At 40.3% G+C, this 25,630-nt stretch overlaps 1 protein-coding gene across 5 annotated transcripts in view; it reads right to left on the reverse strand.

Annotated features, from left to right (window-relative positions):
- Positions 1-4,352: 4,352 nt before the first annotated feature.
- DIXDC1 (DIX domain containing 1) overlaps positions 4,353-25,630 on the reverse strand; it is a gene marked incomplete at both ends in the record, with an annotated part of 72,288 nt that continues 51,010 nt past the window's right edge. For 3 of the 5 annotated variants that reach the window (XM_079707605.1, XM_079707606.1, XM_079707604.1), the window contains 12 exons: positions 4,353-4,433; positions 5,941-6,049; positions 6,987-7,092; positions 17,938-18,004; positions 18,521-18,688; positions 19,027-19,116; positions 19,994-20,065; positions 20,146-20,238; positions 20,715-20,768; positions 21,136-21,240; positions 23,538-23,588; positions 25,271-25,324. In XM_079707605.1, coding sequence (XP_079563731.1) covers positions 4,353-4,433; positions 5,941-6,049; positions 6,987-7,092; positions 17,938-18,004; positions 18,521-18,688; positions 19,027-19,116; positions 19,994-20,065; positions 20,146-20,238; positions 20,715-20,768; positions 21,136-21,240; positions 23,538-23,588; positions 25,271-25,324 — 1,050 coding nt within the window. The remainder of the gene's footprint in view (positions 4,434-5,940; positions 6,050-6,986; positions 7,093-17,937; positions 18,005-18,520; positions 18,689-19,026; positions 19,117-19,993; positions 20,066-20,145; positions 20,239-20,714; positions 20,769-21,135; positions 21,241-23,537; positions 23,589-25,270; positions 25,325-25,630) is intronic. The other 2 variants (XM_079707607.1, XM_079707608.1) reach the window with 1 other exon arrangement.

Genomic DNA, 25,630 nt, shown 5'->3' on the forward strand with positions numbered 1-25,630 from the left:
CACTGCAGGCGGCGGCAGCACAGGTTCAATCCCTGGTTGGGGTACTAAGATCCTGCATGCCCCACGGTGTGGCCAAAACATTAATAAAATAAAATAAAAATAGTAGAGCAATTATATTGTTACCATAATGTAAAACTACTTATGAGTAACAACTGGAAGAAGCAACGTAAGAATAATTGTAATTAGTGAAAGGGCTTACACTGTAACTGTAAATTATTATAAAAATGTTAATGATTTTGAATTGGCTAAGATATCTTACTACAGTACTTCCACTGCATTTGAATAATTGGATCTAAATTACTTTAAATTAGTCTTTGTATGAGATGATCTTCAGTTTGCTGTTCAGTTACTTAGGTAGCCTTGCTTAAACCTTGTTTTGCATCTTTCAGTGCATAGCAAGTTTGCATTTCGAATATACTTTTTACAGGCGTAGCTTAATCATGAGAGGGCACAGGTCAAACAGTCTAGGAGTGTTAAGTTTACCCCAGAGGTAAGCTAGGAATAATTAGGTTTGTCGAATCAGTCCTGAGACTTGTAGAATTATATTACTGATACAGAATGGGTTAGATGTAAAGAGGAATTAGTTGGTAGTGAAAGTTCTTTACGTGTTTAATTTTAACATAATGATGGAATAACCCAATTAAAACGGCTTGTAATTAATAGTTGAAAATATGTAATTGGAAGGCAAGTGAAAGCACCCCGGGCTAAAGATTTAGCTATATAAAACATTTAAAGTGATAAATGAAGGCTAAGTTTTAGGAAGGCATCTTTCAAATTAATTTGGAAGTTCTGGTTCTTTTAAATACACATTCCTGAAAGCCTCTTGTTAATGTTTATTGCTTTTGCATTAGAGACTGTTTTGTCATACAGTTTAGAGTCTTGGGTTCTTACCTGTTTGCACATTTATATATGATGTCAAAAGAAGTGCTACGTAAATGAATTTTCTTTGATAATATAACCTATTGATATTTTGCACTTGCATTAGAAATACCAATAGTAATATCTGTAGCAATAAAGTAATCCTTATCTCTCCAAGTAATCCTATTACTCCCCAAGTAATGACTAAACATGCTAGCAGGGAGATCACTTAAGGAAATTTACTTTCACTAAATGTAAATGGCTTTCTTGATTAATTTCAGTCAGTAAACACAAGTGAAAATTATTAATAGTATTTAGTTTGCAAAGTCCATTTTATTCATAGTTTGTTTCTGAGTTTTTTTTTAAATTAGGTCACAAATCTGGTACAGACAGGTAAAACTGTTTATCACTTTGATAATCAGAAGCCTCTGGTATAACACAATCTTCATGAAAACGTAAAACAGAGAGAATACATGGTAATAATCTCTTTGAAAGCAATGGTTGCAAACATCCACGTTTCTAAGAAAATATAACTTTACATATATATTTTAAGCAAGCTATACCTCTTACATAAATTCAGACCATAGAAGGAGTGTGCAATCATAATGCTTATTTTATGGAAAAAATGAAAATTATTATTATTATGACCTAAATGATTTTAAGTAATTAGAGTTCTCTTGGATTGAATACAGAGTATAAAGATATTTTCCTTAATTTACAACCGTCCTGGTCAAAAAGAGCTGGAAAGTTGGTCAGTAAGCAGCGTTGATATTACCAAGTAAGTTTAACCTAAATTCTTTAGGTAGAAATTGTAAAGTGTTCCACTTCCAGCTACTTTAGTTAACTGAGTGAGAACAGTCCAGTTTTTAAATGAAGACTCTTTAAGGAATTGAGCTTTTTACTAACTTAGTTTTTATGAGAGGGTCATTTTTTAAATCAGGTTTAGAGATTATTTCATGAACTCTAAACATTCTAGTTCCTTAGTTTTCTCAAAGAAAGAGAACTTCAGCAGTAGCAGGAGGGACTATCCCACACAAATGCCAGTAGGGGGTAATACTCTGAATAAGTCAAAAGGCCTCCTAGTGTATCAAATAGGAGACAATTCAAACCAGAATGAATCAATGCACACTCCTCCTAGAAGGCTCCTCTGTTTAGAAACTGGAATGAGGATTAGCAACACATTTTATAGAAACACTCTGGTGTGCCATCCTGTAATGGGGGTGCTTAGTTATCACCCGTGGCATATGAGATTAATGAGCTATTAATTCAACTTAAGCTTTCTATGGAGGCACTAAGGCCATGCAGCTCCTTTTCCAAAAGACATAGAGATAAAAGACAAAGAAGGTAAAGGACTCTGAAAATTTTCTCTGATTTAATTTTCTCTGAAAAGTTAAATTCTACATAATAGTAAGAATGTTTGCTGAAAGAAAATTGACAAGTAAAACTGACTCAAGCGACAGATGTTCAAGATAAATTGTACTGAAAATACAATAACAAATTTTGACCTGATAACCCTCATGCTGTCTTAGAGCAAAACACTAAAATTCATGCAACAGAGAAACTGGTGACGAGGACTTCTTCTCCAGACTTCCTGGTGGAGGGGGGGCTGGGGGGGAATGGAGAATATACTGTTTTCTTCTGTTTGCTTTCATAATGAATTCTTCTTGCTTATAAATGACTTCCCCAAATTTTCCCAGTCATTTCTGATGAGAAATCATTCTTCAGTAGGAGGAGACCAGGTAAACTTGCACGAAAGACATCAGGTGTCTTTTGAGTTCCTTCTGTCAGCTAGAGGAGCCATCAAATAGGTTCCGTAAAACTAACTCCATAACTAAAATGGCTGGTAGAATTGGAACAGGAGTAATCTGTCATTAGTATACTTGTAATAAAATAAAGCTTGTTCTGAAACCACAGGGCTGGTAAGAAGAGAAGAGCCTGTATAAAAGCAACTGGGTTCTCTAGAAAATGGATCTAGTATACAGAATGTGAGAATATACAGAACTCTCACTCAAGTTATAAAAATAGACATGGTTCTTGGACAAAAAGCAAATGAGTAGAAAAGAATTCTCCAAACATGAACTTAAAGACACATCTATATAAAACAACAGAATGTCATCTCGGAGCTCCGATCAGTCGTCTGTTGAAATAGCTGAAAAGGGGAGATGAACTAGAGACAGACAGGTCAAGAACCCAGAGCTGATCTGTCTGACTCTTCTGGTTGGCAGTGTACACTGGTGATCACAGGCAGACTGATATATATGTATATATCTGATTGGTTGATGGTGCTTGGTGAATGAATGAGAAAACTCAAGATATAAAGTAATCTCTGAAAGTGTAAATCTTTTAGCTTCTACACTTGACAGTGTTGCACATGAGAAAGGATTCTAGGTGCTATCACCCAGAATCAACCCTGCCATTCACAACTCATGCTCCATGCCCCCATGGTTTCTTTTGTGGCCAAAGGATCAGCCTAGACTAAATATATAATAGAAAATAACTCAGGCCTTGAAATGAAGAGGGGTAGACCAGTAACTCATGCTCAGTACTTATCAATCACAAATACTGAAACTAATGGTCTGTTTCCTTTTGACTGCAAAGGAGATGCCATGAGCTAAAGAAAGTCATGAGAGAAAGAAAGTCAAGAGGACATGGGTAGCAGCACCTTTCCATACCCGCCTGGATTTGAAAGGAGACTTTCACTCCTTATTCCTTTCAAACACAAAGTTCATCAGTTGGAAGGGGAAAAAATGGCTCTAACGTTAAAGAGTCCCCAGAGAAAATGGGCAGTACATGAAATATGCCCTCTGTGGGCTAAAGGACAAGTTGCAAAACCAGTTAAGACACAAGAGGCAGCCCAAGGTCTTACTTAGTTATGGTTTTAGTGTAGTATATAGCACAATATGGGCAGCCCTTTTTCAATCCATTCAACAATTCAGCACCATCCACGTCCAGTCCAAAAAATTCCTGAAGAGTGGGCTTTCATCTTTGGTACCACCTTACGAGTTATTCTTGGTTTGCAATAGCTGCAAGGAAGCAAAAAAGCTGGTACCTTCACCTTGTCTGTGAGTACAAATGCTGGTACTCTGATTGCCACAACCACTGAGGCCAATTAAAATAATACTGTAACACACAGGAGTGATACATCCAGTTCCCAGGTTCCAGATAATAGCAGCCATGCCCATATAGGAGTGGGATCATCCATCCCCATTGGTTAAGGCCTTCGGTTTGTTGTCCTCAGAGTAGAATAAAACACTGTGTTCCCACGGACAAGGAACTCCACAAGAACCCATGGTCTACTTTTGGACAGGGTCTTGAAGTACCACACGTGCCAGGCACAGAAACAGGACTGGCCTATGGCTGTCACACTTGGAGAAGCTTCTGTTTTGGCAGCACAAACTAAAAACTTCTTAGTGTATTCTGGTTTTAGTCCTCTCTCCTGAGTGAAGCAGCCAGGGACTGCCAAGTTCCACAAGCCCTCAATCTAATACTCAGCATTAATTCTCTCCATGGTCTTCTTCCACCCAGGCTACAATTTTCCCTTCCCATCCAGGGATGGCATCATCATCGTGGAAAACCTAGAGAAAGAAAAAAAGCCACCATGAAAAAATTATAAGATAGGGAGTCTCACTAAACATCTGTGGTTGATAAAAAGAAGATCTCAGACATAAAGGATAAGAAAGTATAGAGGAAAGCCTTGAGTTAGAGCCTATGTCCCTTTGGTTTTGTCCCTAAATTTATAACTGGTAAAAATATATATATACAGTTGACCCTTGAACAACACAGCGGTTAGAGACACTGCCCACCCCCCTCCCTGCCCTGGCCCTGTGCAGTCAGAAATCCACATATAACTTCACGGTCGGCCCTCCATATCCACAGTTCTGCATCCTCAGATTCAACCAGCTGCCGATTGTGTAATACTGTAGTAGGTATTTATTGAAAAGCGTCTGTATATAAGTGGATCCACGCAGTTCAAACTCATACTGTTCAAAGGTCAACACTGTATGTGTGTGTATATATATATGCCTTATATATCCTTAGTTCTGCATCTATGAAATGGTAAAAGCATCCCTCTAGTACTGCTTTGCTCATAGAGATTTATAAGAATTAATAAATTACTAACCATAGAGCACTCTGGGCTTCTCAAAAGAAAGCAGTACTATAAGCATTTAAAAAATGAGAAAGGGGAAAATTTTGGCCTGAAGCATTGTAAAGAAAGGGTTAGAACGAAGACCAATCTTAACATGTGTGCATGCAGTTCTTTTCATTCATTCGTTCAATTCATTTCCTAAGCCACTAATAAATAGAAAGGGTTATTAAAACATTTCAGTGAGAAAAAAAAATTTTTTTTTGGCTGTGCCACGCAGCGTGCAGGATCGAACCTGTGCCCCTTGCAGTGGAAGTGAGGAGTCTTAACAACTGGACCGCCACAGAAGTCCAGGAAATCTTTACAAAATAAAGTATTGGCTCTTCCAACCTTTTTCATTCTGTAACCATTATGAGAGCACTCGTAATACGTCATGACTCAGAACTCTCTTTCAAAAAAAAAAAAAAAGGTCTGTTTTTGGCAGATGTATTATAAAGAGAAGTGTAAGCTAAGAAAATAGACAAGGAGTTGAGAATAAGCATAGAAGACTTTGCAGAATTTCCTCATTTTCATTATATGGGAAGCTACCACCACAATATACAGTTTCATATATTCATGCCAGTTTGTTGATTTTGCTCTACATAGGAAGCAGAAAGTTTCCTAAGGTTTGGTTACAGATAGAAAAGAGACTCCAAAGCCAAGCATTTGTTCAATGTAGGTTCTTTATTTTCCCTAATAAAACTTTTTCCTTTTTAAAATAAAAATTCTATCCAAGTTTGATCAGAGTGATTAAGACCTTGAACTAAAGAAGCTATCAACTTCTTGGGCCATTCCCTGAACCTTCTCCGTCTAGAGTAATCAACTGGTCGGAGGTACTGGGAAACTCCTCTGACCTGGTTAGGAAACTGAGGTACTTCTAGGTACTAGTCCTTGAGTAGAAGTCTTTGGGGTTCAAGAACAACCAGCAATACCACCCAGACTCCCTGTGGCTTCTGTACCTCCTCCTTGACAGTGCCAAACTCAGGATCCAGTGCTTTGAAGTGATACCGATGATTTCCCTCCCGGTCAATAGCTGCTTTAAAATCCTTCAGTGTCACCTCCCCCAACCTGCAACAAAAATAGAGAACACTAAAATAGACTGTTTATCAGTAGGTTGGAAAGATAAGATGTAGATTTAAATCCAGGCCCCTGCCAAAGTCTCTGGAGGCAGAAACAGTGTGGCCTTGTTAGGTCACCACCCTTGATAACTCAGACGATTCTGAAACAGCAGAAGTTAGGGAGCCAGTCACTATTAGGGAATGAAAATGGCATTACAAATGGGTTGACCTGAGAATTTAAAATAGGTTTATTGATTTGGCAGCAGCCAAATTACTTTTTTTCTGTTTTACTCTGAAAATAAGACACAAAGTCTCTGAAATCTAATTTGTTAAACTATCAATATGTCTAAGTTCTCTTGATTTCCTTCTTTGCAACAATTCCATTTCTATAGGCTGGTAGAATTAAATCAGTATCACCATCTTTACTTCAGAAAGCTCCCCTCTAACACAAACCAAGCAAGACTCTTTAGGAAAGAGAAATCTTATCACCTCTCTCAGAAGTTGGTTCCAGAGGTTAAAAATCTTTATTTCAAAGCCATTTACCTTAGAAGGGAGTATATTAATTGAGTGTTTGAAGGTTTTTAACATGAATTCTCTACAGGTTAGCTGCAGTCATCAAATAGTAACAAAGACCAATGAGTAATAAGTAGCCCTGGAATGCCAGGCTGTAATCCAAAGCTATCAGCAGAAGCTATTTTGAACACTTAAAAAACTGTTATTCCTAACTTAGAGCATCTTTGCATATCAAGATTGGAAGCACTGTTATTGTGTCTGTACCTTGTAATGCCACTGGTTAGTGGTGAAACTAGAACTTGAATCTCTATTCTATCTCCTGTGCCCTTCTCACTACACTGCTTCTCAAACACCTTACAGCTGGTTAGATGGGCAGTAACTAATGATTCTGCCTTCCTGTCCTTTTTAAAGGAGAAATAATCCCAGAATCTCACCTCTTTGGTATATTGACCATGAAGGGCGTAAGTGACCGGTCAGTGAAATAGAGCACCTTCGTGCAGGCGCTGCTGACAGTTGGAGAGCTCTGTGAGTGAGGCAACTCTGCAATCAGAGAGAGACTTTGTGGTCAGAACATTCAATTTGCTTCCAACAACCCATCATTTCTAGTTATTCAAAATGTCCCAGGAGAATGAAGCTGCCTGAGGTCATAGCACAGTTTTCGCACTCTTGCCAAACACCTTGTCCACAGGGTGTGTGACCCACAGGAAGTCACCACTGGGGCCACTTAAGACAAGAGGTGCTTCGGACATGGATGCTATCACAAGGACCATCATTTCTCACCCGTCCCAGGTGATTCTAACGGGAACAGCAACTGTTCTGACAGGCACTGTTGCCAAGAGTCAAAAGAGGTCAGAGAAGCCAGGCAAGATTTCAGCTAGGGCAGAATGGACACACAGCAGGAGCTGCAGACACTGCCAGCATTTTGACTGTGGAGGTCAGTGGTAGAGAATGCACATGCACTTCATGAAAAGACAAATGATTAGGAACAAGAAACACAGAAGCAAAGTAACCGTAGAAACTCAGATTCCAAGAGGCCTTATATTTCCAGTCTAAAAGGCAAAAAGTCTACTTTTATCCCTTAGCTACATAGGATCTATATGTGTTGGTCCCCGTGTTTTGTTTTTTTTTTAAATAAATTTATGTATTCTTGGCTGCGTTGGGTCTTCGTTGCTGCGTGCAGGCTTTCTCTAGTTGCGGTGAGCAGGGGCTACTCTTCATTGCCATGCGTGGGCTTCTCATTGGAATGGCTTCTCTTGTTGCGGAGCACGGGCTCTAGGCTCGCAGGCTCAGTAGTTGTGGCTCACGGGCTCTAGAGCACAGTCTCAGTAGCTGTGGCGCCCGGGCTTAGTTGCTCCGCAGCATCTGGGATCTTCCCCAACTAGGACTCAAACCCATGTCCCCTGTACTGGCAGGCGGATTCTTCACCACTGCGCCACCAGGGAAGCCCGGTCCCCAGGGTTTTTAACTCAAATTTCTTAATCCATATCTTGTCTCTATTCTTTGTATAGGTACTTACAGAAAAATTTAATCAATGAGTTATTTGTGATTATGACTTTAATAGAAGAAAAGGCCAATTAAAAACTTTTATCACAAGGACCAAAAACAATAATTAAACTTTTATTAAAATATCTCCTGCAATTCCAGCTACACATTTTCTTCATTTATTCTACGCATTTATCCCAGTCAAACAGGCAGCCACCAGAGAGCAGTTCTAGGAAGGGGTTTTTTGGTTTTTTGGTTTTTGTTTTTGATTTTTTGGCCGCACAGCGCGGCTTGTGGGATCTTAGTTCCCCAACCAGGGATCAAAACAGGGCCCTCGGCATTGAAAGCATGGAGTCTTAACCACTGGACCACCAGGGAACTCCCTAGGAAGGGGTTTAAAATAAGGAAGTAGGAGGGATGAATAATACAGGAGAGAAAGACAAGGGAACATTCTCTCTTTGCACAGCAATCAATCAGTTTTCAGAATTTTTTTCAAAGAATGCCAATTACTGCGACCTTCATGCCACGATGTTCCTTTGACTCCAGCACCTAGAACAGGGCCTGGCACACACTGGCTTTTTAATAAAATAAAATATTCACTTTTATCATTAAATTTATGATTGATCCTTTCACTCATTCATTCAACAAACATTTATTGAGCACTTACCATGCACTAGATTTTGAGAATATAAAATTAATTATATGCCTCTGACAAAGATTTCACAGTCCAGTATAGATGACAGGTATGATAATAAATAATTACAATACACTAAAATCAGATTGGTACAAACTGCACAAGAAGACTGAAGATGGAGTAGTTAATTCTACCTGGACGAGGTCAGAAAGGTCCCATAGTTGGAGAATTGTTAAACAAAGCACCTAAGAAATATATCAGACATAGAAGTTGGAAAGGGCATTCCCAGAATGAAGGAAACTTGTAAAGGCATGAAAAGGGATGGATCATGTATTTATAAAACTGAAACTCAACTAGTAAGGCTGGAGTGTAAGTAATACATTGGGAAGTAATGGAAGGTGAGGATAATAAAGTAAGCAGGGCCCAGATCACAAAGGACTCCACCAGGCTAAGATGTTTAGATAGTAGTCTTAAGCTCTGGGGAGATATTAAAAGGAAGTGATACGATCAGACTGGCATTTTAGAAAAGTCAGTCTAGCAGCAAGTATGGGTCTAGTATGGGTTGGACGGGAGAAATTCTGGAAACAGTAATCCCATTAAGAGGCAATTAAAATAATCTGAAAGATGAGGAAGGGTAAGATATAGCCCTGGAGCTAGAGAAGGGATGGATTTGAGAGAGCTTTAGAAGGTAAAAGTCTTGGTACTTTGGAAATAGTTGAACATCAAGGATAAAAGGGAAAGGGAAAAATAACTAAGATTTATAATCTAGGAAAACAGATGCATGGTAGTTACCAGTACCTAAGATAGGGGAACAGAAGTGTCATCCATTTAAAATGTTTACTGGGTGCCTATTACGTATCAAGTACTAGAGATACAAAGATAAACTAGGTACTATTCCCGCCCATTAAGGAGCTCAAAGTCTAGTGGGGTAAAATAGCAAAACAGTTATAATACAATAAAATAAAACATGAAAATAATATTGCTATGGACTCAGTTGTGTCCTCCCCAATATGTTGAAGCCCTAGACTCCCATGTGACTGTATTACAGATAGGGCCTTTAAGGAGGGATTAAAGTTAAATGAGGTTATAAGAGTGGAGCCCTGATCCCATAGAACTGGCGCCCTTGTAAGAAGAGGAAGAGACACCTGAGCGCTCTCTCTCCACCATGTGAAGACACAGCAGGTAGGCAGCCATCTGCAAGCCAAGAAGAAAGCCCTCCATCAGCAGAACCTGACCACACTGGCATCCTGATCTTGGGACTTCCAGCCTCCAGAACTGTGAGAAAATAAATTTCTGTTGTTTAAGTCACTCAATCTATGGTATTTTTTTATGGCAGCCCAAGCTGACCGATAAAATGTTATGTACACATTTTAGGTGAATTTGAAGGTAAGAGTATGGCAAATGCCACACAGAGGTCTAGTAGATAAAGACAGGTTTGGTAAACAGGTCACTGATGACATTAGTGAGAGGAGTTTCAGGTGACTAATGAAGAAGACTGAGTTGGATTGCACAGGCTTTTCGAGTAAAACAGGAAAAGATTAATGAGGGAAAAATAGTCTTACTCAACATTAACTCATGTGATAAAATGATAATTGCTGTTTCAGGGTGACAATACTATAAAAATCGTATACAAAAGCCTCAGAGAATAAACGACCCAGAAACATAGCCTGGTGTATACATGTGTGTGTAAATTTAATACATGATTTTAAAAGGCATCACAAATCAGTTTTAGCTTTTAATTTAGGTTTATGATCCATTTGGAGTTGATTTTTTGTATATGGTATGAGGTATGGGTCAATGCTCTTTTTCTGAATCATTTGTTGAAAAGCCTATCCTTTTGCCATCAAATAGTTTTTGCACTGTTGTTGAAAATCAACTGACCAAATATAAGTAAGTCTATTTCTGAACTTTCTACTCTGTTCCAATGACCTATGTGTCTATCCATTCACCTATACTGCACTGTCTTGATTACTCTAACTTTATAGTTAGCTTTGAAATCAGGTAGTGTGGCCCTTCAACTACTTTATTTTTTCTCAACTTTTTTTTTGAACTATTCTAGTCTCATACATATAAATTTTAGTATCAGCTTGTTTATATCTACAAAAAGTCTGATAGGATTTTTATTGGAATTACATGAAGCTATAGATCATTTGGGGAGAATGAACCATCTTCACAATGTTGACCTATGTTTTCCCCATCAAACAAGGCTGCTTCCCAATTAATATGATGCTGATAAACAATAATTTTGTAAGTGGGAAAAAACTATGTAATAAAAACCAGATTATTTTTAAAATCTATCATCTCCCTTGTTTCTATTTGTTCCATGTTTTTTGTTCCTTTTCTCTTTTATCCTCTTTTTCTCCCCACCTTTGGAGTGTGTATTTGTGTATATGTATGTATGTATATATATGTATATATGTATGTTTACATGTATATATTTTGGTATTGTCTTCAAAGCCCAGTGTGTTTAGATTCTCAGTTTGGATACACCATTTCAACATGTAAACTATATTTTAAATAGTGAGATATTTTACTTTTTTTGCTATTGGATTGGGTATTTTTACAATTCCTTTTTATCTCCACTATTAATTTTTTTATTTAATTCTTCAAAAATTTAGTGGTCGCTCTTGGATTTAAATACACATCTTTAATTAGTCAGTCAGCTTTCAAATGATACTTACCGCATCACATGTAATGTAAGAACTACAGAAGTGACAACAGTAGAGTCCTAATTCCTCCATCCCAATCTCTGTATTATTGTCATACATTTTACTTTCACATATGGCATAAACCAATAATACGTCAATACATTTTTTGCTTTAAAAAGCCTGTTATCTCTTAGAGCAATTAAAAATAAGGGTGGGAAGGTTTTTATATTTACCTTCATTTTAACCACTTCTTTTTGCATCTCCCACTTTCTTTTTTTTTTTTTTTCCCACTTTCTTTCATATCATACTCTTCCTGTCTGAGGAAATTCCTTTAACATTTCCTGCCGTGCAAGTCTGCTTGTAGTGAATTCTCTTGGTTTTGTGTCAAATATATATATATACTCTCTAGCTACAGAATTCTAGCTTTTTATAGAATTCTAGATTTTTTTCTTTCAGTGCTTTAAAAATGTCCCCCCACTATCCTATAACTTGCAAGGTCTGATAAGAAATCTGTAATTCTCATCTTTGTTCTTCTGTATGTAATAATTTTCCCCCTCTCTGGTTACCTTCAAGATTTTCTCTTTTCTTTGATTTTCAGCAATTTGACTCTTTTGTTGTTGTTCTTGCTATTCATACTTCTTGGAATGCTCAGCACTTCTTGGATCTGCAGTGTGATGTTTTTAAGCATTTCTGGAAAATAATTGGCCTTTATCTCTTCAAATACTTCTTCTGCCCTGTTCTATCTCTTCTTGTTCAGGGATCCTAATTACTTGTATCTTAGTCCATTTGATATTGTCCCACAGCTACTGGATGCTCTGGGTTGTTTGTTTTTACCTCTCTCCTACTCTTTTTCTTTTTGTATTGCAGTTTGGGTAATTTCTATTGACCTATCTTCAAGTTTACTGATTCTTTCCTTAGCTGTGTTGAGTCTTCTGATGACCCTGATGAACCTGCTGAAGGCACACTTTTTAAAAAAAAATTAATTCATTCATTCATTTTTGGCTGCATTGGGTCTTTGTTGCTACACGCAGGCCTTCTCTAGTTGTGTTGAGCCGGGGCTACTCTTCATTGTGGTGCACAGGCTTCTCATTGCGGCAGCTTCTCTTTGTTGCAGAGCACGGGCTCTAGGCGAGTGGGCTTCAGTAGTTGTGGCACACAGGCTCAGTAGTTGTGGCCCGGGGGCTCTAGAGCGCAGGCTCAGTAGTTGTGGCACTTGGGCTTAGCTCCGCAGCATGAGGGATCTTCCCAGAGCAGGGCTCGAACCCGTGTCCCCTGCATTGGCAGGCAGATTCTTAACCACTGCACCACCAGGGAAGTCCCTGAAGGCACTCTTCATCTTTGTAATATTTATTTTTATTTCTAACATTCCATTTGACTCCTTTTCATAATTTCCATATCTTTGCTAAAATTCCTCACCTGTACATGCATTATATTAACATTTTTACTTTAGCCATTAACACAGTTTTTAAAAATTCCTTTTCTGGGGGCTTCCCTGGTGGCACAGTGGTTAAGAATCCGCCTGCCAATGCAGGGGACACGGGTTCGAGCCGTTGCCCCGGAAGATCTCACATGCCACAGAGCAACTAAGCCCGTGCTCCACAGCTACTGAGCCTGAGCTCTAGAGCCCACAAGCCACAACTACTGAGCCCACATGTCACAACTACGGAAGCCTGCGCGCCTAGAGCCCGTGCTCCGCAACAAGAGAAGCCACTGCAATGAGAAGCCCGTGCACTGCATCGAAGAGTAGCCCTGCTCACGGCAACTAGAGAAAGCCCGCGTGCAGCAACAAAGACCCAACACAGCAAAAATAAATAAATAAATAAATTTATATATTAAAAGAAATTCCTTTCCTGATGGTGTCAACATCCTAGTCATATCTGAGTCTACTCTTGAATAGACGCTTATTGACTCTTGACAGTGGCTTATATTTTTCTTGCTTCTGTGGATGCCTCATAATTTTTTATTGACTATCAGACATCATGTGTAAGACAGTAGAGACTAAGGTAAAAAAGGTTTATGTCTAGAAATGGGCACACTGCTTGTACTTCCCGGCCATTGGTGGGGACAGCTCAGCCAATCTAGTCAGGAACTGAGCTGGGATTGGGATTTTTATTAAGGTTACTTTCCGCACACCATCACCTTCAAATTTCTCTAAGGTTATGTTTAGGAAGGCAGCTGGTTTGCTGGAGGGTTTTTCCTCAGTGTTCCTGCTCCACCCTCAACTTTAGACTTTACTTGTGTGCCTGTGCCTCAGAGTCAGTCTCTTCACACGTGTGCCCCTCCCACAGAGGCAGACTGCTATTGCTTCTTACACGCTACTTGCTCATCTGGTGGTGAGGGATGAGGGGGGCTTCTCTGTTGTCATGATCCAGCCTCAGTCTTGAGGGTGGGGCTTTCTCAGTGGTCCTACTCTTTCCCCAGTGGTAGGCAACCTCTAGTGATCTGAGCCCAGTACAGTTTCCTGCCACTCCCCTGGGGGAGAGACTGCTTTCATCCTTTTTTCTTCCCCCTCGCTGAAATAGGTCTTCACCTTTGCCTGGGAAAGGGAAGGAGGGGTAACAGAATTTGCTGCCCTTTCTTAGTGGCTCAAGACTTTTGTTCTTTAAGGGACAAAGGTCCAGATGGGGCTTCACATTTTTCCAGCAGTGACAGGTGCTCCCCTCCTCTGGGCCTCCACCACCAAAACAGGTTTTCTCTAGACTCTGTTCCCACAAAAAAATGTTGTCATAAGCACCCAAATGGAAGTCGATGGGAGAGTCAGCAAGTAGGTGCAAACTATTCCTGCATTCATGGCCCCCAGGGTTCCTATACTCTCTGCTCAGCCTTTCACAATTCATTAAAATCTTAGCTGTTTGTATGGTGGTCCCATCTTCCTCCCATGCTCTGCCACAAGTGAGCAAGTGCTGTATCCTATCTGTCTATTGAGGGACCTGTTTACTTTTCTGGCTAGTTAGCCACCCTCTGATTTCATTTCTCTGATGGATTCAAGAAAATTATGGTATTTTGGACTATTCAACCTTTTCTTTCTGTTAGCATAAGAACAAGGCTCCTTCCAGGTCTTTTTTTAAATTCACTTTTTAAAAATTGAGGTAAAATTCACATAACACAAAACTCACCATTTTAACCATTAAAAGTGTACACTTCAGTGGCATTTAGTACATTCACAGTGTGGTGTAATCATCACTATCTAGTTCCAGAACATTTTCATTATCCTTAAAAGAAATCTTGTACCCATTAAACAGTGACTCCCTTCCTAATCCTGACATCTGTCTAATCTACTCTACTTTCTGTCTCTATGGATTTGCCTATTCTGGACATTGCATATGAAAGGATCCATCCAAATTGTGCCCTTTTGTGTCTGGCATCTTTCACTTAACATTTTCAAGGTTCATTAATGTTGTAGCAGGTATCAGTACTTCATTCTTTTTATGGTTGAATAATATTCCATTGTATGCATATATAAGAAATTGTTTATCCACTCATCAACTGATGGACATTTGGCTTGCTTCCACCTTTTAGCTATTGTGAATAATTCTGCTATGAACCTATGTGTACAAGTTTTCTTTTTTGAACACTTGCTTTTAATTCTTTTGGGTATATACCTAGGAATGGAATTGCTAGGTCATATAGTAATTCTATGTTTAACTACTTGAAGAGCCACCAAAGTGTTTTCTACAGTGGCTGTACCATTTTACATCCCCACCAGCAATGTATAAGGGTTCCAATTTCTCCACATCCTTACCAACAATTGTTATTTTCCATTTTTTTGGAACCACCTAGTAGGCATGAAATGGTATCTCACTCTAGTTTTGGTTTGCATTTCCCTAATAACTAATGATTTTAAGCATATTTTCATGTGCTTATTGGTCAATTATTTATCTTCTTTAGGGAAATGTCTATTAAAGCCCTTTGCCCGTTTGTTATCAGATTTTTCTGTCTTTTGTTATTAAGCTGTAAGAGTTCTTTATATATTGTTCATCCCAGGTCCTTATCAGATATATGATTTTCAAATATTTTCTCCTATTCTGGTTGTCTTTTCATTTTCTTGTTAATGTCCTTTGATGCAAAATAGTTTTCAGTTTTGATGAAGTCCAGTTTTTCTACTTTTTTCATGCTTTTGATGTGTAAGAATCCAAGGTCATGAATATTCCCCCCTGTGTTTTCTTCTGAGAGGTTCATAGTTTTAACTCTTGTATTTAGGTCAATAATGCACTTTGAGTTAATTTTTGTACATGGTGTGAGGTAGGGGTCCAACTCTATTCTTCTGCATGTGGATATCAGTTGTCCCAACACCATTTATTGAAGATACTATTTGCTGGTCAAATGATCATGGATGTATGGGTTTTATCTGAATTCTCAATTCTATTCCACTAGTCTACTGTATTACTTTTTAAATAATTATTGTTGTTGTTTTTCCTTAAGAGTAAATGGCAAGACAGGAAGTGGGTTCAGAGAGAAGATTACTCTTTTAGGAGATTTGACTGTAGTGAAAAGGAGAAAGAGCATAGCCTTGCATATCTCAGATGCCACACGCAACACCAGATTATTTGCATATAATATTGTACTTAATGCTCATAATCCTTCACGATTATCTCCACTACATAAATGTGAAAACTAAAATACAACATTAATTAATACTCTTGCCCATGATGCACTCTGCTGATAGCTACAAGTGCATCCCAGATCTGTTTGATTCTATACTCCATCTTTTTCCCACTCTATTGTTTTGTGTCCAGTTTTACACATGAGTTTGAAGTGCCTTTCAACCTACAGAGATATCCAGTTGGCATTCAAAAATATAGCCCTGAAGCTCAGAAAAGGTTTGGAGTTAGAGATGAAAGTTTAAGAATAATTGGCACACAAGAGTAGCTGAAGCCATGGAAGTAGAAGGGATCACCTATAAAGAATATGAGACCTAAGTCTAGACCTTAGTGGAATCTCAGGGCACATTCAAGGGTTAGACAGAGGAGGAGAAGAAGAGGAGGTTGTATCTAGTCCATGAGACTACAGTCCAGTGAGGGCAAGTACCAAGTCCATCTTGTTCATCTCTATACCTCCAGTGCCTAACAAGGGTGCTACATAATGGATGCTCAGTAGATATCTGTTGAATGAATAACTGGTTGGTAGTGAAGTTAAAGGAGAAAAATGTTTCCAGAAGAAGACCCTTCAAGAATAGTAAATGCTTTTGAAAAGTCTATGGAAGATAAGGTATGAAAAGTAACCACTTTGATTAGGCAACGAGAAAGTCAACAGTGATCCAACAAAAAGAAAACTAAGTGGAGTAACTGAGTAAAAGTCCAACTAGTGGATTAAGAATTGAATGCGAGGTAAGGATGAAAAAAGAGCAATTGCAGACTATTCTTTCAAGAAGTTTGACCTAGGGGAATAAGAGAAGTAAGCCAGTAGCTAGAGGGCTAGCAAGTTACACAAGTGTTTGTATTTCTAGATGAGAGACATTTCAGCTTATTTGTAAATATAGATATTAGATTAACACCCTAGTTTATAAGAAGCTCTGAATTTATTTGTAGTATTTTAAATAAGTAATTCATATACACAAGAGAATTATTCCAGGGAGGGAGAAATTTGTTAGACTTCTGAAAAAGAATTTCCAAATATTTAGCTTACGTACATTGGCAGTTTATACTAGCCTAAAGGAAGTACTGAAGAGGATAACAATAAAATAAAAACCCTATCAAGAAAACAGAAATGACTGGTCAAAACAATGCTAGAAAAAGAAACTGAAACTAATTTTGGTACTAACATAATCTGTTTCATTCCCAGCGTAAAGATCTCATTCAAGAGGAAAAGATATCTGGAGGCTTGAGAATGCTATCTTATCTACTCTACAAAAAAATATTTTACCTTTCATATTTGTGCAAATGCTTTACTTTAGATTTTGTTTATTAATGTGGTTTTAAAAAGTATATTATTTAACATATAAATCTGGTATGGTCAGCCTTTAACTATTTGATTTTTATAAATTATTATTTAGATACTTTAAGATTAGGCCTGGGTAAACTATAAAAGGTAAGAAAACGTGAATGCTATTAGACCAAAAGGTAAGATACGAAGTAAAATAGAAATTACTAAGCAGGGTAGATTTCCAACCTGTCAGAATTAACAAGGCAAAAAGATGTAATGAGTGGGCACGGGGCAGGTTAAAACAAACTGAATGACCTATGCACTCAAAGTTTTAATGAAACTCCACAAAGAAATTAAACTTCTTGCCTCTAGGAAGAACTGGAAATTTTCTGTGCTATTTGGAACTTTAGTGTGATTTGTATGTGTGTGTGTGTTTTATATTTTGCTTTGCTTGGTGTAACTATTTTGAGCTTGTATATTTCCAAAGATATTTTATTTAAGATATTTTAGCCTCTCTGAATCAGCAGTACCTTGCACGTGGCCAAATGGTACTCGGGGTAATGGTGGTGGTAATGATGATGTTATGGGTCTTCACAGTCCTAGAAATAACTCAATTCTAGTATTGCTACAGAAACAACATATTACAAGAGTGAAGTACTACAAGAAAAACTCTATCCCCAAAATATCAGTAGCATAAAAAATGCTAAGTTTCTGATCTAATATGCTAGGAGTCCTTACTGAGCAATAATGAGTACTTACTTGAAATAGGGGGCCAGGACTCCCGGTATTCACTACCTGCTTGAGTTCTGGGTGACTTGCCCCGAACCTAGGGAGCCACACAAAAATCACGAGAGTTATAATCAATGGGAGAATTCAACCAAGAAATTTAAATCCTAAAAGTGTACCTAAAATATATACTTTTCTACTACGTCTTTTTCCGCAGTATATAAAATTGGACATGTTTATCCTAACAATAAAAATGTACATTTATAAAAAGCTTTTTAGTTTCCAATGTTTTCCCCACATATTTCCCATATATAATGCCAAGTTCATTCTGGGGGAAGAAGACAGAGAATAAGCAGTAAAGGGACACCTGTGGGTCAAGAACCACAATTCCTTAGACAGTTACACAGTTGCCAAGAGCAAGAGTTACCGGTGAATTCCCTCCCTGGACTGTCATACCATGATGAACAGTCAGCTCCCCAGAGAGGAAAACCAAAGAGAAAAGCAACTGTAACCTTCAGCAGGGTCTTATATCTTAGCACTGCCTTCATCTACGTTAAAATTGATAAGACCAAGCTTCTTTGGGGGAATAAGAGAAACACCACCGAAAGAGGGTTACCCTTCTGTCCTGTTTCCTCTGGGTGTCCATGGCGTGCAGGCGCTCCATGAGGCTGGAGATACCCTGCTCCAAGCTGTCGATGGTGTGGTGCTGAGGGTCGTGGCCACTGAAGCTGTTGCGCAGGCTGCGGAGGGCATCCCGAACAAGCTGCAGGTCGCTGCTCTGTGGGCAAAAACGTGGTGCTGCTGGCACGGCACACTGCCATGTTATTAACCACATCCCAACTGTTGGGCTTAAGAAGATACAGGGGAGAGGTTTCCAGAAGAGATCTTTTATTTTTGAGGGAGGAGGTGTAAACTGTAGAAAATTTTCCTCCACAGATACAAGCCCACTGTTTGCCCACTAATTCTTAATTTTGGATAGCAAGTGCCTCACAACTTTACACACACAACAGATGCAAGAATTGGGGAATGGGGATATGAAAGGCCTACTCCGCTGGCGATGGCTAGGGTACTCTTCTGGTTTTAGCTGGAAGTGGCAAGTCTACTCAAATCCTAAGCACCTACCCCTCTGTGAGTGACTGAAGCAGCTCCTTTTCCTGCCACTGGAAGGAGAAAACCATTGCTTTGAGGGTTGTGGCTGCTGCAGTGGGTCACCTATAGAGGCAAGAAGAAATGATGCTTGTATAATGGAGAATTCCAAAGTAAGGTGTCCCACCTTATTTTTCCTCTTTACACTGGTCACCTCCTGACACAGTGCAGAGATTTTCTTCCATTTTGTTCACTGCTATATCACCAATACTTGACACTCAGAAGGCACCGCTGAATGCAGAGTGAACAAAATGAAAACCTCACCTGGAGGCCCCAACCTAGCCTCTGCCTGGCCCCTGGAGGGCCTGAGAATGCTGCTCCAGTATCTCCTGCCTTTGCTTCAATAATAGAAAAAAAAGAACAATGACTAGTATTTTTTTTTTTTCTTTTTGCAGTACGCGGGCCTCTCACTGTTGTGGGCTCTCCCGTTGTGGAGCACAGGCTCTGGACGTGCAGGCTCAGCGGCCATGGCTCACGGGCCCAGCCGCTCCGCGGCATGTGGGATCTTCCCGGACTGGGGCATGAACCCGTGTCCCCTGCCTCGGCAGGCGGACTCTCAACCACTGCGTCACCAGGGAAGTCCCTGAGTAGTATTTTTTGAGCCTAACTCTGTGCCAGGTGGATCTACCAGTACTGTGTTTAGTAACTTAATGGGTTATCTTATGTACTCTTCATAATGGCAGAGAAGGCCACTGTCATTTTCCAGATGAACGTTATTTCTAAGGCTCAAAAGCGAAGCAAATGAAGGTACACAATGGTAAGAAAGTAATAAAGCTGGAATTTGAAACCAGACTTTCTCATCCCAGAACCCGCACTTGTAAGTGCCTCGCCAAATCGCCTCCTGACAAACTGACCTGCGGTGTCGGTTCAGCCCTGAGTCGATAACAGAATCTCCCTCTTTGCCCTTGTCAACACGGGAGGGAGACCCCGAGTGGAAGGTTACCTCCTCTGCCTCCCTTTTCATACAGTGAGCCAAAAGGACGTCTTTGTGTTCCAGCTCCCGCTCCAGATCCACCTGCAAATCAGACACTCCATCAGAAAAGGACTTGCTCAGGTCACAGGGGCAGGAAAGTCCGTGGCGGAACGTGTCCCCACCTGCTGGTAACTGGCCTCAGAGAGTTTCCGAAGTGCTTCCTCCAACTTGGCCTGGTACTGCTTCAGGAGGCGGTCCTTCTGGCCCAGTTCCTTCTGCAACAGAGACACAGCCTTCAGATGCACAGCAAAGCCAAGGACATCCGACGCTTCACCTGCTGTGATGCAGTTTCCACCTGAGGAAAGCAGAGCCTCAGAGGGAACAGCCCTTTCCTCAAGCTGCATGGGAAGACGTTACATACCATGGGAGCCTCACATGGAGCAAAGGATTCTGGGAAAGGGAAGGAGGACGGGAACTACCATTAGCAGGACCACCACTGCATGCCATCCATGCTAGCTAGAGGTAAAGGTTAAGACTGAAGTGAAGTTTCCAGACTCCTAGTTCTGTGTTCTTGCTCCTAGCCATGCTATCTACCTTCAGGGTTACTGGATCAAGGGAACTCAGAAAAGGATTTCCTTGTAGAAAGCGAGAATGAGAACAGAGTACTTAAGTGCTGTTTGAACAACAGCAACAATAGGCTGTTCACCAAAGGTCAGATGGAAATAATTTCCAAACTGATATACATTCTTACTTTATATTCTCCCAAGAGCCGATTCCTCTCGTCTAGCTTCCTCTGCAGATCCACCTGCAAGAAGAATAAGAAAGAATTCGTTGGTGTGGAAGTATTGTCTGCCAATCCAGTAGGAAACCAGCTACTTAGTAACTGGAGTTGATGTTGGCAGTTACAGCATACAGCACAGAGAGGGCATGACTATGGTAAAAACACACAGCCGCTCTCCACCTCTTCAGTGAGATAAGCAGACTACAGAAGCACAATGCAGCCTCAGTGTCTCAGTGCCCTCAAAGTTGAAGGGCTCAAGGCCAGTGTGGCATGGGCTTTCACCTACGAACAGAGAGGAGTCTGATGGGGAATAGATCTAAACGGACTTTATACTGTATCCTACTTTGCTACCTGGGGCTGAATGAAGTCCAAGTTCACTCTTTCAACTCACGTTCTGGTTGTGCAGTTCATCTTTGTCCATATTTGCCCTCAGTAGTTCTTGTTTGAGCTGAAGGACAGACGTGTCCTGCTGAGTCAGCCTCTGCTGCAAGGCATCCTGGGGAGAAAGCACACTCACTACTTTGGTCCCAACTCATCAATCGGTCAGTTATCACTAAAATGGGAGACAAAAAGAGTACAGGGTCGGGCTTCCCTGGTGGTGCAGTGGTTGGGAGTCCACCTGCTGATGCAGGGGACACGAGTTCGTGCCCCGGTCTGGGAAGATCCCACATGCCGTGGAGTGGCTGGGCCCGTGAGCCATGGCCGCTGAGCCTGCGCGTCCGGAGCCTGTGCTCCGCAACGGGAGAGCCCACAGCAGTGAGAGGCCCGTGTACCGCAAAAAAAAAAAAAAAAAAAAAAAAAAAAAGTACAGGGTCTTGCCACAAGGAGATGAGCAGTAATTTTTCTGTTCCCTTCCAAGACACTAGAATCTAAAGGAAAATCATATCCATTGTCCCACCAAGCTGATGGAAATCTGATTTTTTCCTCCATCCATTACTTGCCCCTACTTTCCACTGCATTACTGACAGCATGATGGCCTAGAGGAAGAATAAGCGGCCTTTGGGATCAGACAGACCTAGTCTCAAATTACACGTCTACTACTTGCTTACCTGACAGTGACCTTGGACAATGCACTCTCCCTCCTCCCTCCCTGGCTTTCTTCTCTGTATCTTGGGCCTATAAATACTCAGTCTAGATGAGCTCTTTTGTCCTAGACGGCTGGGCCCTATCACTGTCCGACACCCTGTTCACATAGGAGCCCTGGAATCACTGCCACCCTTGCCTTCTAGAGGCCTGCTGCTGCCCTGCCTCCACTGCCTTCCAGTGCCTAGTCTGGACCAGGATTGGGATTCTATTTCCATGTTCAGAAATGTTCTTAGACTGATGGTTCCTCTTCCCAGTGTCATAGGATCCTACAAGCTTTAGGCTATCTTTCTCTTAGCTTGGACCATCTTGGTTTCCACCAGGCCTCAGACAAGGTGGGTTGTACATACTTATTTAAAAGGATCAGCTATGACACAATGCTCCAACCACGGTGACTTCAAATGGAACTAATGGACTGGAGCTGCATCACAGGGGATTTGCCCTGATTTTTCTCTCTTTACAGACTGCAGAGAAATGGTGTAGGCTCTGGAAAATGTGGGAGCCCACTCTTAAATATGCTGTCTTGCCATGACAGTACATGGCAAGGTGGTCTAAGATGCCCTTGGCACCAGTGGTGCAGAGGAATGTTTCCCAAAGTGTGTTCCATGGGGTGTTAATAAGTGTTACGTGGCGGGGGGGGAAACACTTCTGTGGTTAATAGTCTAACTTTTTTAGGCCAACCTCTTTAGGACAGACCTTCTCTGGTTCTTTAACATGCTGTTATTCATTGTGACTCTTCAAGCCTATAGAGCACTGCTTTTTATTTGAGCATGAAACATGCTGTTTTCTGGAGTATCTCAAAGAACTAAGGCTATAGAATATACCCTGGAAAACGCTGCTGAGTTATACCCTAGTCTAGCCCATGAATGGGAGTATCGGGAAGAGGAGAGGGAAAAGCAGCAGCTTGAGAACATCTTTTTCCACTTCCAGGTATTCATTCAGCACATATACTCCTACTTGGGTGAAATAACATATAAGCAAGATTATTAGCTAGATCACTGTTTGTATTAGCAAAAGACTGGAACTAACCCAGAAGACTATCAGTAGGAACTGATTAAATGAATTATAAGATTCCACATACTGGAATACTAAGGTCTTTATGTACTGAAATAGAATGATCTCTAAGATACATTGCTAAGTGAAAAAAGCAACGTGTCAAACTGTATTTATAGTATGTAATTATTTGGGGAAAAATTACATACATACATATTTGGTACTAACTGATAAGAAAGAGAACTAGGTGACTGGGAGGACAGGGCTGGAAGGCAGATTTTTCAAGGATCATCCTTTTGTACGCTTTTAATTTCAAACCATTTGAATGTTATTAACTATTCAAAACCTAAGTAAATTACAATTTTTAAGAGTATATTCTTCTCAGAACTGACAGAAAACTGAAACTGAAGAAAACTGTAATAACGGATTGTTTTCACACATAGAAACAATGAAGGTGGCAGAGGGAAGTGACAGCACCATGAGTCATAACCACCAGAAATAAGCCTCAGCAAAACAGAGGTATATTCCTCCACCTGTCTCACTTCCCATCCACAAAGCCCTCTCTTTACTAGTAGCACAGAGCCTGTGAAAGGCCCCATCAGATGTACACAAGAAAAGACTATAGGACCCAGCCAACCCCCCAGGACCCACTCTTATCCACAGACTGCTTTACTTTGTAGAGAGTTTATTTAAAGAGTTATATGTCTTTCTTTTTACCTTGATCCCCTGTAAGTTTCTGGCTTCTTGTTTATACTTCAGCAGCTCCTTCTGCAAACCAAATATAGTTAGATCAGATGGTAGCATCTGGGTTGCTTCAGAAGCATTAGCTCATTCCGTCAGTAAGAACACAAAACTCAGATATAACCATTCCATGAAAAATCAACCTTCCACCGAGGCAGAAGGCAGGTCTGCCTTCTAGTAAACAGTAAAGGCTGACCCACAGAAACAAACAGGACCCATTCCATTATTCCCTGTGGCACCCAGGCTCAGCTGTCCAGTTGTCCAGGCTCAACTGCCCATGCTCTTTCTTGCCAAGAAATAAGATACCATACATTCCCATAGGTTCTCATTCCTATATTTAGCAATCCTCGCCAACAGAGAAACTTAATCATAAATCATAACAATCTAAATCCCTCTCACTGAAATATATGATCATATCTTAATATGGCTACCCCCAATTTCATGAAATAATTATCTTCATTTTTAATGTTCAGAAAGGATTAGAGTGCTTCTGTTCTCAAAGAGCGTATTGTTCTTTATGGACCAAACAAAACCACATTTAGCCCAATAATAAAATACTTAGTTAACCCTCCCTTACAACAGATTATGACTGTTACTAGGAAAGAGATTATAGGAGAGGAACACCCACAACTCAGACTGTACTCTCTTCTTTTCCTATTGTACCCCAATCAAGAGTTTGGAATTAACATATCTAAAATGGAGATTCTTGACCTGGACTCCACAGATGGGCTCCAAAGTTACTCCAATCAAAATTCAAGTCAGTGAGTGGGTGTGCGTGCTTTCACGCAAATTTCTGGGGAGAGGGTTAATGGCTGTAGTCATATACTTATGGCCTCAAAAAAGCTAAGACCCACTGAACTAAAAGAATTTTGGAAAGTGTTCATTAAAAAAGACCATACTAGGGGTCTTCCCTAGTGGCGCAGTGGTTAAGAATCCGACTGCCAATGCAGGGGACATGGGTTCGAGCCGTGGCCCGGGAAGGTCCCACATTCCGCGGAGTAACTAAGCCCACGTGCCTCAACTACTGAGCCTGCGCTCTAGAGCCCGCGAGGCACAACTACTGAGCCCACACTCCACAACTACTGAAGCCCGTGCGCCTAGAGCCCATGCTTCTCAACAAGAGAAGCCACTGCAATGAGAAGCCCACACACGGCAACGAAGAGTAGCCCCCGCTCGCCACAACTAGAGAAAGCCCACACGCAGCAATGAAGAACCAACGCAGCCAAAAATTCTAAATTAATTAATTAATTAATTAATTTTTTAAAAGTTCTCATCGCAAGAAAAAATCTGTAACTGTGTATGGTGACAGATGTTAACTAGGCTTATTGTGATTATTTCACAATATATACATATGTTGTACACCTGAAACTAATATAATGTTATGTCAATTATTTAAAAAACGACCATATTGATATTAGATCCACTGTTTATTTTAATTAAAAAGATAAACAATATGAAACATTTCAAATATACAGAAAGGTATAAGCAATAATGACATAGATACCTATTACTAACCACTGAGATTAAAAAGGTATCACCTTTTTGCCATATTTAGGACATATCTCTCTCTCTCAATTAAAGACATAATACAGGTACAGCCAAAGTCTTGAGTCTGCATCCTTCCCTGCTCCCCATTACTGTCCTGAAGGTGGTGTGTAATAGTCCCATAAATTTTTTTCAAAGGGCAAAATGTACATTTCCTGACCTACCTTTAGGTCCTGATTCTCCTCCATACTCTGATCCAGACGACTTTGGATTATAATCTGAATGTAAGGCAAAAAGAGATGGTTATGTACCTATGCTGTAAAATTCAGAGGGCATTCATTCAACAACTATTTATTGAGCAGTTACTAGATGCTAGCCCTGTACAGCGGCTGCAAAGAACAGGAAACAGTCCCTGCCCTCCAGTGATGCATATGGCCGGGGTGGTGTGAGTAGATGAATGTGGATAAAGTTTAGAATGAATATGTGTGTGTTGTGTGCAGGGGCTGGGCAAGTGGAAAGAGAAATGACAAGAGATGAGGCTCAAGGGGAAAATGGAGCAGGATGAGGAAGGCCAGTAAGGGCAA

The sequence above is a fragment of the Hyperoodon ampullatus genome (genome assembly GCF_949752795.1).
Source record: "Hyperoodon ampullatus genome assembly, chromosome: 7".
Taxonomy (NCBI): Eukaryota; Metazoa; Chordata; class Mammalia; order Artiodactyla; family Ziphiidae; genus Hyperoodon; species Hyperoodon ampullatus.